The sequence below is a fragment of the Balaenoptera physalus genome (genome assembly GCF_965194825.1).
Source record: "Balaenoptera physalus genome assembly, chromosome: 18".
NCBI classification, from domain to species: Eukaryota; Metazoa; Chordata; class Mammalia; order Artiodactyla; family Balaenopteridae; genus Balaenoptera; species Balaenoptera physalus.
Genome location: NC_138899.1, coordinates 27,900,071 through 27,915,740, shown reverse-complemented (window position 1 = coordinate 27,915,740; position 15,670 = coordinate 27,900,071). Strand labels below are relative to the sequence as shown.

Sequence of the window (15,670 nt, the reverse complement as noted above, 5' to 3'; positions counted from 1 at the left end):
CGACGAGATGGAAGTTGTGTCGCCTTCCTCTCCCCGGAGAGCCGCGGGCCCGCCGCTCCCACTCGGCCACACGCGCGCGTTGGAGGGAGGCAGCTCCGCTGGCGCAAAAGGACCGCAGAGGACCCCCAGGCCCCCGTGAGCGCAGTTCCGGGAACCGAGAGGCGAGCGCCCGTCGCCCTCCGCAGGCTCGGCTCGGCCTGCAGGAGCGGGATCCCCAGGAGGGTCCAGACACCCCGAGGACAGCGCGAAGCCTCGAGTCCACACGCCGAGGTGCGGGGCTGGGTCCTGTCGCCCGGCTCCGAAGCTCGCAGGCGCCGCCGCCAGCCGCCCCTCCTCCCCGCCGCCTGCACAAATCAAAGCCCCTTGCGAGGGACTGGGAAATAGTTGCCTTGTCATGTAACACATTGCCCTGATTTATTATAAAATTTTAACGAAATCATGCATATTTTAACAGCCTTTAATCACTGCATGAAAATTTAATTCATGGACTGTAGCGCGTTTAAATAAATGAAGTGTTAATTCATTAGGATTAATTAATTTGTTAAAGGATTGTGTGCAAGGTTAAGGTGGAAAGAAAACTCTTTGTTGGTTTCGCGTCTTAATCGCCAGGTTTCGCGAGTAGTAATGAAAGGAAAGGAAACCGCAGAGCTGGTCCTTTCTTTGGGCGGGGCCTTGGCGGGAGCAGCTCAGAGCGCCCTCAAGAGCGCGGGAAACTCCGACCAGAGGGGCACCGGCAGATCTGTCCTCCCGGGAGAAGGGGCAGCGGCACTGGCTTCGAGAATCCGGGAAGGAAGGGTTCGCCGGAATCAGAGGAAGGAAAGCGGGACCGTAGCCGAGGCGGGCGGGCCAGACCTCACCTCCCCACCGCCAGCACAAAGATGACCCAGTGAGTGAAGCGAGGTCGCGCCTTCCGGTCCTCGGAGCGCCAAGCCTCGGCTTAATGGACAGATGATGGGCCAGCCCTGCCACCTCCTGAGCCTTCTAGCCTTCTGGGAATCACAGTCTCGCCAGCAGGCCGCCGGTCCTGGCGGCGCGGCTGAGCCTAGAGTCTCAGGGGATGCTCAGAGAGAGGAGGCGGACCAAAGCCACACTTGCCAGCTCAGGCTGGGGCAGTCGGGAAACCTTTTCATCAGGAGCCCTGATGTTAGGGAATGGTTCCTTCAGCACCTCTTCTGAGACATCTGATGAATAGGCACCCCTTGCAAGAGAGCGGACATAGGTGCAGAAGAGATGTCCTCTTCCGCATCAAACTCTTATTCATCCTTAAAGACCCAATACAAACAGCACTTCCGTGAAGCAGCCTGGTTTCCTTTCTGCTCCACGCTATCCCGAATACAGACACGTTTCTACTCACCAGTGTTATAAGAATTAAAATGGTCCAGAACTAGGTCCTCCTTCCTCACAGAAAGTCTCAGTAAATGCCTAAGTCAAATCTTTGCCCTAGGGTACTGGATGTTCACATCCCCAAATTATGTGTCACACTAGGCGCACACCTCTACACACTTGGTTAATGCAACTAACATTTATTAGAGGGGGTCTGCTCCCTGTTAAGACACAGCAGACCTAGAAATCTACCTTGTTTCAAGAAATGGAGCTTCAATCGAACTTATTCTAGGCTGCCTCTGTCATGTCAAACTGAAGATCATCCAAGCCTAAGCTTCAGATGGGTTCTTAAAAGGAAGCTGCAGCTTCCTCCCTGAGTGGGGTTCCGAGAATTAGGCAATAAATGTTCACTATGCACTCTGAGATCACTGCTTAAAAGGTTTTCTCTCTGCCAAGTATTATTAAAAGGATCGGGTTACATCATGATAGGCAAAGACTGTTGTAGGACTCCCGAGAATAGGAATGAAAGACCTTCTTATGAGGCCTTGGGAAACCCTTCTCAATAGGCCACACTCCATGAAACTAAACTGTTCTCTACAAATATCATTCACAGGTACAAAAGTGAGGGGGGGGAAAGTCTAGTGCATGTATTACACTTTGAATTGAAAACCATTCAAGTATATAGAAACAGGTTCCTGAAACATCTTAAGAATCAAGACTGAAGTTCTTCCCTTGTTCAGGGGTACCTTTAGAGGTTTCAAACCAGCGTAAATACAAACGAACTTATAAGAAAACAGAGCAGATTTGAAATTAAGGGACTATATATCTTCAAGTCTGACATTTTCAGTTTAAGTATCAGTTGATCCATTAGAACAGGAAAAAGACTTGTCATTTTGGATGGGATGAAGATTTTAAAAATTAAAAGATAAACACTAAAGGTCATGTCAAAATAATATCTAACATCATGTCACATTCTCTTAGCCACAGCATTTTAAAAAGATGAGCAGTCAGAAGATACTGTTTTTATAAAGACATGAACTGATGTGTCTTTTCCCTTTATCACTAGCGCATCTTTTTCTAACATAGCCTTAGTGTTATTTTGAAATTCATCTAAATGTCAGAGTTAATGTGAATCTTTATCAACTTAAAAGTGGCACACACACAACTCCCATCACTGAGCTCCCACTTAGTGGTAGACTTAGATCGAGGACACAGTCAGGAATTAAATGCTACTTGAAAAGAAACATGCTAATACTTCCAAAATACGACTTTGAAAAGAATCCTTGGAAACTTCAAACCCATTCATCCTTTGGCCTATAAATGTGAACTCCCACGCATCCCATGCATGAGGGAGGAAGAGTACAAGGTCTGGAGTCAGAGGCCCAGCTCCAAGACAGGGTTCTAAACCCATTCTAGCTGTGTGACAACTAATTCTCAATTCACTTATTTGTAAACTGGGGAAAATTAATTCTTGGCTCACAGAGTTTGAAAAGAAGATTACATGAGATAGAGGTTAGCAAAGTACTTGGTTTCAATAAAAAGTATTTGTCTTGCTTTAGGGTGTGTATATATAATAGATATATTTTAAAATGAGACCACCATATTTGTCATGACATTTCAGATTATGGTAAAGAGATTAGGAGTACAAATGAGAACGTGTCATTAAAATCAGATCCTGCACAGATTATTTCCTTCAACTGAGGAATGTCACAGTTTTTTTTTAATTTAATAATGAAATATTGTTTTGGAGAGAATGGAGCAGTGTTTCGGAAGCAGCTAGGAAATACTCTGGCCCAATAGAGACACCCTCACCCGGTTAGGCACTAGTAAATCAGGTTACACACTCTGCATTTCCATGGCACAGTGTCAGTTTGTATTAAAAACTAACACACTCATGGTAAAAAAAAAAGAGTTACAGACAGAATTAGAGTGAGGTTTACCCCCAAATTTACTCTATTCAGAAAAATGTTATATTTCTACATTTAATAGAATTTCAAATGCATATCCACATTGTCAAAGATATTTAAACTGCAATATCTCTGAAAGTATCCATTAGCTTAAACATTATCAGAAAGACAAAGTAATGCATAAATACTTATTGGAAAAAATATGATAGAACAAAAATTACGCTTTATATTAAGCCTTTTTGGGGGGAGGAGGCTCTTATTACTTCTAAAAGTAGAGGTCATGATTCTCCAAATCATAAAAGTGACTTTTTATACTTTTATGGTTTTGTTGAATCCTGAGTCTATTATAACAGAGGTCAGCAAATTTTTCTGTAAAAGGCCAAACAGTAAATACTTTAGGCTTTGTGGGCCATATGGTCTCTGTTAAGACTATTCAACTCTGCTGTTTCAGTGCAAAAGCAGTCCTAGATAAAATGTAAACAAGTAAGTGCAGCCGTGTTCTAACAAGACTTTATTTAAAAGCACTGAAATTTGAATTTCATATCATTTTCCTGTGTTGTGAAATATTCTTTGGATTTTTAAAAGCCATTAAAAATCTATAAACCATTTTTGGTTTACAGGCCTTTCACAAAAACAGGTACAGGCCAGAATTTGGACCACAGGCCATAGTCCACCAACCCCTATATTAAAAGATCAATAAAAAATGGTAAGTTTTACTGGTCTTTATAGGCTAATTCAACATGAGACAACATCAAGGATTACAGTGCTTATGACATCCTTTATTCAATTCACATAGAAAAGCATGCAGTATTACTGTAAAACAGTACAGTATTAATGTAAAATGTTCAGTGCACATTAGATAAACAAGTCATTAACATACAAACCATTTTTAGAGGCCTATATGGGCATACCAAACATGTTCAGAATAATATACCTTTTCAGAGTCTAAATTAAAAATTGTGCTTAGCTCACCTATTCTCACCCCCTTTACACTCTTCATGAAAAAGTTTTTTAGGGCCTACATAAAAGATAATCTTTTAGCCAACTGAAACTTCTTTTTCTTAAGTAAGGAAAACAGTGCAAGCAAGAATGCTACCATGCATACAGTTTCCATGAAGAACAGCAACATGCAAACAAGAACTTTACCACTCCAAAGAAAGTTCCCCTGGGACATAAGTGGATCAAGAACTTGGCAATGAGTGCTTCTGCACCTGTATATCTGAAACGATGAAGCTACCATGTTTAGGTTCCTCCAAACACAACTGTTCCATGACTTCTTGCTAAAGTAGGCTCAATTTCTGATTTTCAACACACACAAAAAGATGAGCGAATGAAAGCTACCTGACATAAAACAAGTATTTTCATACAGAAAATGTATTCTTTCATACTAGCAACACATTTTCACAAAAACTGGACAGAACACAATGTTAAAAATGCAAACATATACATAAAACCTAAAAAAAAAAGTAGATGAGTATTGGACTAAGATTCGAGTGCTATTTCCCCATCATGGCCTTGAATAAAAGTTAGGCTATCACTAAACATAAATAAAAAGGGACAGGCAAAATAATTTCCACCCTAGGAAAAGCTTTAAAGAAACTCAAGTGTCTTATGAGCAGTATGTGGACAACACCAAAAGTTTTATTTAAAAAATCCAAGTTCTGAAGATAACTGATGCTTACTAATAGACCATTGTACCTGAAGAGTTAAATCAAGATTCAAGAAAACAAAATATACCCAAACCAGATACGTATAATATTCATTAAAAGGAAACTCTCACCCTAGCTTTTCTGGTCAAAAAGATCCCCAATGAAAATGAAAAAGACTAAACTCTTCAAAGTGAACAAAAGTATCCTGGGTACAGGCTAATCCACCATTCTGACTTGACACCTGACGAAAGATTATCAATTCAAAATGGTATAGAGCTTTTATGAGGGGAAAAAGTAAATTTAAAATCTTAGATTCCTCTCAGGACAAAAACATACATGACACCTTTCTAATGAGTCAACTTTTAGTTGCTTTTGATGGGCTGGCATTGGAAAGGCTGCTCTGGATTTTTCTTTTTGTTGATTGATTCACATTTTTATTCCTCTTTTCGGGCACAAAGGAAGCAGACCAAGGAGACTGAAGGTGGTTGTGAAGACCATGCATCTCTGAGGACATCTTAAACAAAGATGACCCAAACCTTTGATCTTCAAATAGCCTGTGTGAACTGCTTAACAAAACACCCTGGGAAAACTCAGTCTGAAACAAACAGCTTGGGGGTTTGATTTCATTGGTTCCTGGGTTAGAACTGGGATGGAGTGAAAAATCTTCATTCATTTCCTGGTCAGATGGAGAGAGGAGAAAAAAAGAATTGGGTTTCCATTCATTTCCATTTTCTAACTGATCAGTAGTTAGAGAACCTTTAGAAAGGTTTGGTTTAGTTCTTTCCTCCAGCTTATCTGGTTCCTCAAGGAATTCACTGCATTGAGATGACTTTGCTAAGCCATCCAAATCCAATGACTTAAAACCGTTATTACAAGGGCTCTTGCTGTTGTCTGACTCTGACATCATTGAATCCAACTCCGAGATTTTGTCAAGGTAAGCTGCGTCCATTGATGCTTCGCTGGATGTTCTTGTCCGATTCATTTCAACGGAGCGGAGAGAATTCAACCTCTTGGATAAACATGAGCCTGATTTCTCACTCAATTTTGAAGAAATTTCTCCAACACAATTTGCTATCGTGTTCTCTTCTGAGCTTTCAAAATCCAAGCTGGGGGCATAGCTAGTGGAACAACAATCCCAAAACCCTGTCTTTGGGGAAGTAAAACATTCTGATTTCTTTTCACTTTCACTTCTATCATCTTCTGAAGAATCTTTATTACAAACATTCGGAGAATCACAAAAATCATCAAACACCAATTTTCTGAGATGGTTTGAGTGCTTTCTGGAACCTCCTGCTTTGACCACAGAGCTCTCTCGATTTTCTGGCGTATTGAGCTGAAGGCAACTAAGGGACAAAGGAGTACAGGGAGCTGGAAGATCATAGAGTTCTTCATCTTTGTAGGATACACAATCACTTGGCTTATTACCCCATTCTCTTTCCAAATAAGTATCCATACTTGTATCTGTCACATCTAACATTATTTCCACCCGTTTGTGATATAAGTCTTTGTTCTTAGAACAATTTGGTTCTGTTTTGCTGGTGCTTTCCTGTCTGACAGAACTGCTAGAAGGTTTTGCCAGGTGTGAATTCAAGGTTGATGAGCCAAGCTGCTTTCTGGCACCATCACCTTGATTCTTGGATGCCATATCCTCCTCGGTGCCTTTGCTCCCCTTGCCATCTGTAGAAAGTGCTCTCTGGCAAATGGAATTCATAGCTTCCTTCTCATCACTTGAATTTTTTAGCTGTGTAATTTGAGATTCTAGTTCCTCTATATATTTGTCACTTCGTTCCAGGGCTTTCTTGAGGCGATTGGTTTCACGTTCATACTGTTCTACTTTGGACTGAAGAGCAGCTACTGTAAACCTTCCAAACCTGCAAAGAATGGAAGGATCGTTACCCTTATAGTTCAAGATTTTTTCTTTCCTTTTCGAAGTTTAAGAGTGCAAATTGTCTCCGCCCATTCTAATTTCACATAACAGTGACATTTCAGACCACTCAATGAACAGGATAAGAGCAATGACAGATGTAGTACCTTCAAAAGAGGGTTTCCCCATTTATGTACTAATGAGCATATGATAATAATGACAAAGACCTAATAGGATACTTCTGTGGTCAAATCATACTAGTAGTAGCAGCGAGGCAGAAACTCGCTGATAATTTCCCTCCTAAGAGCTGGCGCTATCAGTTCAGCTCATATATGCATGAAGAGTTATACCCTAAAACAATGGCAAAGATTTATGATAACATTTGAACAGTGGTCCACATCTTGAAATATTTACATTCAATCATTTTCCTATCGTACAGCACTGTTTTACAATACATTCCTTACACAATGTCACCCTGTCAAACATAAAATGCCAATTTGAAATTCAGAAATCTTAGCAGTTCCAGCAGGAGTGGGTTTAAACACTTATTTGGACCCTTTCAATTATAGCTACCCTTGATCTGAAGTTTTCACTTGGCCTTTCTGAATACTGGGCTTTAATTCATTTCAGCTCTATTTATTTTTGGCATTTCACAACTGTGTGGGACATCAATTTCATTTCTTCCAACTTTGAGATACAAAGTCAATGCTTGTGCTTCCAATATATTACACATAAAAACATTTTCACATTTTCTGAAAAGGAACATTTTGAAGAAGAAATGAAAAAGAACACAACAAAAATTCACTCCTCTCACTTGGGATTATCTTGTTTCCACTATTCCCTTAAGAATGGGTACTGGTGTTCAGCTAAGAAAACAATTTTTGAGCACCTAGTATGGCTCGTGGTATATTTGGAGCTGATGATAAAAGGATCAATAAGACTGTCCCAGCTCCAAGGGACATAAAGCATCTATCTTAAATTCTATCTGATCTGACTACCAAAGGAAATTTCATCTTTCAGGAAACTGCTTCTTATGAGTCAATAAACATAAGTCTTACATTCTAACCCCATGAAAAATAACTTCTCTCCACAAAAGTTCTCTTAAAAAGCTTTTTCTTAATCATCTTTTTGATGACTTAAATATAGGCCCATCTTGAAGAATTCAGGGATTGTCAGTTTTGAGCAAGGTACTTGAGAAGGTGACTTCTAAAAATTGTTTTAATCTATGGGTTTATCTTTTTCTTTCTTTTTTCCCTAATTACAAAAGAATAATTACAATTAAGAAAATGTACTAAGTATTAAAAAATTAAAACGGAGAAGGAGCCAACAGTAACTGTACCTCTTTGCGTCAACAACTATATGTTGTATGACTCTCACTCAACGCCCATCACCTCCTCCTAAACTGTAGCCCAGTTCACTCTCCAGCTCTCCCCTACATGATCCCTGCTCTTGTCACTAAGGGATAAAAGCAGGGACAAAGGTAAATGTAGATTCATAAAATCTCAGGGTTAGAAAGGGCCTTAAAAGATGTGTTGCCAAATACTGACCTACTCACTGCAATTAACTGATCTCCCAGGAAGAGCACACTCCCTTCAACCTCTAAAAATCAAAGCAAACACCAGAGGTATAACAAAAACAAAAGCGACTTCAGTAACAAGCCTCCTTGTTTTAAAGACAAAGTTTACTGCTATGAGTATTTGGTTAAATGAATGATGGGAGTTTTTCCTTTTTCACCAAAGAAAAATGTTTTGTTTTGTAAATGTAGTATTTGACAGAGTGGTAGTTTCTGCAAGAGAATTTTAAAAGGTGGACAAAGATCTTTAAGTTCATTCAGCAAAAATATCTGTGAATTCTTGGGACTTCCCTGGCGGTCCAGTGGTTAAGACTCACCCACTTCCAATGCAGGGGGTTCGGGTTCAGTCCCTGGTCAGGGAACTAAGACCCCACATACCGTGCAGTGTGGCCAAAAAGTAAAAAAAAGTGAAAAGTAAATATTTGTGGGTTATTGACTGTAACTACTCTGGCATAATCAAATAACCCCATATTTTTAAATGGAAAAACTATGTAGCATGTTTATTTAATGCAAACAGCAAAAGTGACAGCCTTAAATTTGCTTGCCAAGACAAAATTTGCTTTTTCTTAAGTGCAATTTTTATAATAAAACTATCCTCAGACGAAAAATAAAATCAAATGGTTTAAAATCAAATAATGTTACTAGATAGTAAGTCAGCTGTTACCAAAGGATGTCCTTGGGAACTCAAAGGCCTACATAAGAAGTAGTGACAAATAAGGAATGTTTCCCAAAATATTAGCAGCTTCTTATTCTAGATTTTAGTCTGGAATTTCAGACATAATGTCATTTTATGATGCTATATTTGCCCCTAATTTGTTTATTATTATGTTTTTAAAAGAAGTTAGTTAACAAATGTTCTGAGCTGAAGTCAAAATGATAGCCTAAGTATATTTTTTGTATTACTTCAGAGAGAAAGCTGAAGTGCCATGAGAACTAACAACAGAGGCCAGCAACTAAGCACATGTGAGAGGGACAAGCAAGGAGGAGTCACTGATGGAGCCGGCTGTTTTCTAAAAGGTCAAAGCCCTCAATTCCCCTAAGTTCTATTTCAATACTCTGCAAGTCTATAACACTTCGAATAGTCAGACCTTTTTACCATTCTAATAAGGGAACTGTGCTGGTGGGCAAACTAAAAGAAATATATAGTGAAACCCAATGAACTGATCAATTAATTTATCAGTCCATGTAGCTTATCTGTTTTCTGTCTCTCTCTACCCCCATTAGAGTATAAGCTCCAGGAAAGCAGGAATTATGGTTAGCTCCCTAGAACAATTCTCAGTACACAGTAGTTTCTCATTAAATATTTTTTGAATAGATGTTATTTTCTTACTTTAAGATACATCAATGCCTTACATCAAGACAGAGCCAACACCACAGGATAATCCAAAGGTCCCTGGGCCTCTTTCACATGTAAGTATTATAAGTCACTATATTACTAAACTAAACGTTTCATACGTTTGACTGCTTATTTTCTTTTTTTCACTGACACCAAGGAAAGCAACAGAGAATGACATACATACACAGTATAGTTCTTTTTATTGTACAGGCTTGCTGTTCTACACTCTACTCCATCCAAAAAAACTTTCCACTTTCACCTTAGCAAGAGAATGCAAACAGATGAGACTTCTGACATATTTTTAGCTTACCCTAGATACCAGTATTAGAGACAATTTACTTGATCATATAGAAATAACAATTAGAGATGCACACCTGATGCTATACTTCCACGGATGAAAACAATGAGGATAAGAGCTTACTTAACTTTGGGTATTAATTCCCTCTTATTCACACTAATTCCAGATATTTCCAGACTACATAACATTAAATGAATCAATGCCAAGGCAAGCCAGAGGGATTTCTAATATCATTTACCATACTTCCTTTTCCTGTGCAAATTTCAAAATGGAGTATTTTTATAAACATTCCATTAGAGACCAGAAGGCTTTGATTTTCAAAGCAGTAGTGATGGCCAAGGGCTTCATTATGTCAGAGAAAACATAAAGCAGTTTGGGGGCTGCATCTGATATCAGAAGTGTGTTTTGCTAAAATCTAAGGAGAAGCTTAAAGGATTTTTCATCTTGCAACGTTAACTGATGTACACATTCTGGCTGAGAGCTCCCCTGTTCAAAAAGCTACATAGGTACAAGATTGGTCCTGTCCCTACTAGAAGTAAGAGAAATGAAAAGTCCTATTGGTTTGACCTCTGAGGTATTATAACTAGAGTAAGGGCATCTCTAATAATGAAAAGTTCCCAAGACCACATTTTCTCATAGCTCATCACATAGGAGGAACAGGACGTGTTTGAAGGGTGTCAGAAGAAAGCAAATGTGGTAAAAGAATAAATGCCAGAACCAAGTATCAAAAGAATTAACCTCTAGTGCTATGCAGCCATTAACTAGCTGTGAAACTTGAGTAATTTACTTTGCCCCTCTAGTTCTCAATGGCAGCCCCAACAAAAGGGATTAATGCAGCAAAGCCCAGTGGGTTGCTGAGACCACCAAACTTCAGAAACATCTTCTTGAGGAACAAGAGGGGCTCTGGGGAAGTGAGCCCCTCTGCCTTCCATGTACCTTTGATTTTATATCTTTTCCTAACTTACTACCTGAGGTAAGAGTGAAACAAAGTGAAAGCAATCTTTGGATCTGGACCAGCTTTTGTGATCCAGCCTATCTGATAGGTCTTCAGTATCGAGGTCCTTGATGGTTTCGATATGCACAAATTTCAGTTACCGCCGTTTAGTTAAATACCACCAGTCACTGAACAACATGGTTCAAATTTACCACATTATATTAACTGTGAGTAGCTGCATAAAGTAAAACTTCACTGCCAGCTTTTCAGTTCACAAAACACTATATAAACAACAGACCGTGCATCATGAACCATGACCAATCAGGTCACTTCTCTCAAAGTCTGAAAGTGACTGTGCACCTGTTCTTCACTTCACACACAGACAATAAAACATACAGTTGTGCTGCCACATGACATTTTACAAAAATGGATAATCAAAAGACAACTAGCCAACAAAGATGAGGTACAGCAAAGAAATGGAAAAGTGATTAATGCCAGTAGTAAAGTTAGAATCAAATGTAAATGTAGAGAAGAATAGCTGACTGTGGGAATGTTGAAATTGTCACTATTTGAGAGACCCTAGGTAAGCCAGAGGAACTTGGGAAAGGTGAACTTGTTGACATAAATGAAAGAAGTGGCTGTGATGAAAAGGATAAAGATGTCTAGAGGAAGTGACAGGCTGGCAAAAAACTTCACATTAAAGCAACATGGAGCTATTTCACAATATTGAAAGCACAAAAGGATTAAATGTAAAGCTGATGCAAACTTAGGAATAGTTGTTGAAGCATTAGAAAAGTTGCTGCCTTCATATCATAAGCTATACGCTAAGAAGGCAAGTACTATTCAAATTATTCTCCGTAAGTTTTTTATAAAGAAATAAAACATTTCAATTCTCAATGTTTCTAATGTTTTAAGTTGTACTATTAAAATATTAATGTACTAAATAAGTATCAGTTTTACTATTTTTTCATCTTCATATACATTTCTAACTGACAGTAAGAGATTTAATGTTTTGATAAAAATTATTAAAGTTTATAGAACAATTTGATTTTTCTCACTGATTATTGAGAGTGCTTTGCATGGTTTTAGGTTGAATGGTCATTTTTATGATTCTATACAACCATGCAAAGTGAGGATTACCTGTACTAAAGTAATGCTTGGTATGTGGGAAAACCAAGTAAACTTAAGTGAGTCTCAACAATTGTTTTTAAAAGAACTGTTACATTTATCTAAGAAAAGAATGACCCAGGCACACAGTAAATTTTACTGCAGAGTTGCCTGGCTATATAGCTGCAGTTGCATATCTTCTCATTCCCTGACTTATGGAGATACTAGGAAAGTATCTTCTTTACTTAAAACATGGAAGAGAGATAAAAGTTTTAGGGGAAAATTTTTTCTATTGTTCCTTTCCCTTTCCTAACTATTTTCTCCTACAGCATAATGTGTGGGTTAAAGATTTCTTAAGTTTTTGATGACACAGAACTTAAGTGAGTAGTTTGTAATATGAGCTCTTTAGGATCTGAGTTTGGGTGGGACTGGGAAGGAAAGCGGGAGGTCCAGCGCTGTGCTCTGCTGTACGCATATGTGTACAGAATGCGGAGGAGGCGTATTCCAGGGAAAGAATACAGGGAGGACGGCACTGCCGGCAGCTCAGAACTGTATTTGGTGGAGGGGGCCTTTCTCTCACCTGCTCCCAGTGAGCTGTCTGTGCGTTACTCATATCTATTCTCATCCTTGTGTGAGTATCAGGAGGATGGGGGAGAGCGTTCTGTCCTTAAAACTACTAGAGAAGCTTTGGAAAGTGCCCTATACATTTTCATCCACTGCTGAACCTGATGACTTGCCAGTGTTTCTTCAAGAGAGTTTTCTCTGTTTAAAATGAAACAGTTATAAAAATGTTACATTCCTAGAGAATTTGTTAATCATAAAAGTACTGTCTACGGCCAATCCCTGTCACACTAGTTGAGTCCACAAAACTATATGAAACAACATGAGGCGAACCAAAAGAGAACAGGAAAACCTCTTCCCTCCTGGAGACTCAAGACAATGTTTCTATTCCCTAGCCCAACATCCGAATAAATAAATAAATAAAGGCAAGTGAACTCTGCGGATGGAAATTACCAAAAGTAAATGTAACAGATAAATCTCTCACAATGCTGTAAGTGACTACTAACGACAATGCTGGTGACAATAACAGCAGCAGCCACAACTCACTGAAAGTTTACTTGTGTCAAGGACATTGCTATGTGCTTGATATATATTAACTTACCTAATTTAATTGTCATGTTAACTTTATGAAGCCAGATCTATTATTCTTATTTTAAAGATGAAAAATGAGACGCTTAAGAAGGTTGTCTCTTCTTCCAGGTTATGCAGAAAGGAAGCAGCAAGAAGCCAAGTCTGTCTGAGTCCAAACACCATGTATGAAGCCATATGAGATGCTTGAACATGAGATCCCTTCTTAAGTAATGTCAGCACCTATTTATACTATGACATAGTACAAAATGCAAGCATGTCTACTGAGTGCCAAGTCTGTATACATGGTCAAGGGACTAGAATTGTTGTAGTATTTATTAATACATACATTTGCTATTAGAAATATGGAGAGGAAATAACAAGATGTAGGAATACATTCAGATATGTATGCACAAAGCCAATAAATATTTATCAAACACCTATTATGTTCTAGATATAAGTTCAAGAGTATTTTCAAACTTCCAAAGATCATTTATTAAAATGGCCTTGCAGGAAACTATAGCACAGACAGATCAACCTGGCAAATGCCGACCCAAAAAGGGTGACTATTTTAACCAGAGATATGAATACTACATCGGAACCAGAACCATAAACTGGAAGCTCCATCTTTAATTGTGCTATGTATAAAAAGCATACATGGCTTCCCTGGTGGCGCAGTGGTTGAGAATCTGCCTGCTAATGCAGAGGATACGGGTTCCAGCCCTGGTCTGGAAGGATCCCACATGCCGCGGAGCAACTAGGCCCGTGATCCACAACTACTGAGCCTGCACGTCTGGAGCCTGTGCTCCGCAACGGGAGAGGCCACGATAGTGAGAGGCCCGCGCACCGCGATGAAGAGTGGCCCCCGCTTGCCGCAACTAGAGAAAGCCCTCGCACAGAAACGAAGACCCAACACAGCCAAAAATAAATAAATAAATTAATTAATTAATTAAAAAAAAAAAGCATACATGATCTTCTTGTCTACCTCATGCACAATCAGCAGGCATCTTCAACTACAAGGAAACAAAGCTACCAATGTGAAATGAGCAAAATTTTAAATATATAATTTTAGGACCTAAATATCACATAGGTACTTACTTATCTAGGGTTCTAATAGGAATAAAAAACACAAGCTATGTTATATTGCATCTTATATTGTTATATTTATCACAAAACAGAAAGTGCTCCAATATTTGGAAGAATAAAAAAAAAGCCACAATTTCCCCCTAAAGACAAAGGTCACATGGACAGTGGAACTAGACAAAGAATTTAGGCCCTTGCAGCCATTCCTTCTTCCTCCACCTCCCAAAAGTCCTGTTTAAAAATTAAGGTAGAGTCTGATTGGCAAGCTTTCAAACGGAGAACAGAGTTTAAAAGTAATAGCTCAGGGACTTCCCTGGTGGCACACTGGTTAAGAATCTGCCTGCCAATGCAGGGGACAGGGGTTTGAGTCCTGGTCCGGGAAGATCCCACATACCACGGAGCAACTAAGCCCGTTCACCACAACTACTGAGCCCACACGCCACAGCTACTGAAGCCCGTGCACTCTAGGGCCCGTGTGCCACAACTACTGAGCCCGTATGCTGCAACTACTGAAGCCTGCATGCCTAGAGCCCGTGCTCCACAACAAGAGAAGCTACAGCAATGAGAAGCCTGTGCACCGCAACGAAGAGTAGCTCCCGCTCACAACTAGAGAAAGCCCGCATGCAGCAACAAAGACTCAACACAGCCAAAAAAAAAAGCTCGTATTATTAACACAATTTTAAAGAAAGGTTTTTTGTGTGTGTTTATTTTATTGAACTAACCATGCATTTGTATTTAAAAATTGTGGTGAAAATTCTTGCTGCGATACCTAGAAATTCTTAATAGAAAATACCCAAGTGCTGGGCAGCATATGTAAATTGAAGAGGAACAGGTTCTTTTTTGTGATAAGTCTCTAAAAAGGGCTAACCCACATCTATATTCACTGCCTGAAGATGGACTACTCTTTTTACTGTGGAATAAATTCCATTCTATTTGATAAATATATCTCATTTCAATTCCATGCAGAAATGCCCTAATTTTCTGCCCTAAAAGATCAGCCTCAAAGTTGACATGACATAAATGGCGATCCTAATCTTTCATGGAAGGAGAGAACCTTGAGACACGCTAGACATGCTATTTCATATCTTTTTACAGTTCTCAGAGGAATAAAGGATTTATACCTTTTCCCAAAATATACTAACCTTAACAACAACAATAAAATCTCAATAGTATAAAAGAATGCAACTGTTGTTGGGTGAAAAAAGGCATACTTAAAAATCTCTGAACTAATAGTATCTATACATTTTTCACTATAGTTAAATCAATCTCTCTCTCTCAGCATGAAGAACAACACAAAACAAAAAACTGTGATCCAGCCACTCTGTAATTATTGCTCAGATGATAGTTATAGAGGACTAATGTATGCTGAGAGGTGATGAGGAAGGAAAACAAAAGGCGTAGAAGACATTATCCTTGTTCTCACGCAGTTCATAATCTTTCTGACAACCTTACCGCTTAGTCATTAGCA

General features: G+C 39.1%; 1 protein-coding gene across 5 annotated transcripts in view; it reads right to left on the bottom strand.

Moving 5' to 3' along the window:
• Positions 1 to 958: 958 nt before the first annotated feature.
• Positions 959 to 15,670, bottom strand: part of OBI1 (ORC ubiquitin ligase 1) — a 45,342-nt gene continuing 30,630 nt past the window's right edge. For 3 of the 5 annotated variants that reach the window (XM_082434862.1, XM_082434861.1, XM_082434860.1), the window contains one exon: positions 959 to 6,750. In XM_082434862.1, coding sequence (XP_082290988.1) covers positions 5,235 to 6,750 — 1,516 coding nt within the window. In that variant the 3' untranslated portion in view covers positions 959 to 5,234. The remainder of the gene's footprint in view (positions 6,751 to 15,670) is intronic. The other 2 variants (XM_082434859.1, XM_082434863.1) reach the window with 2 other exon arrangements.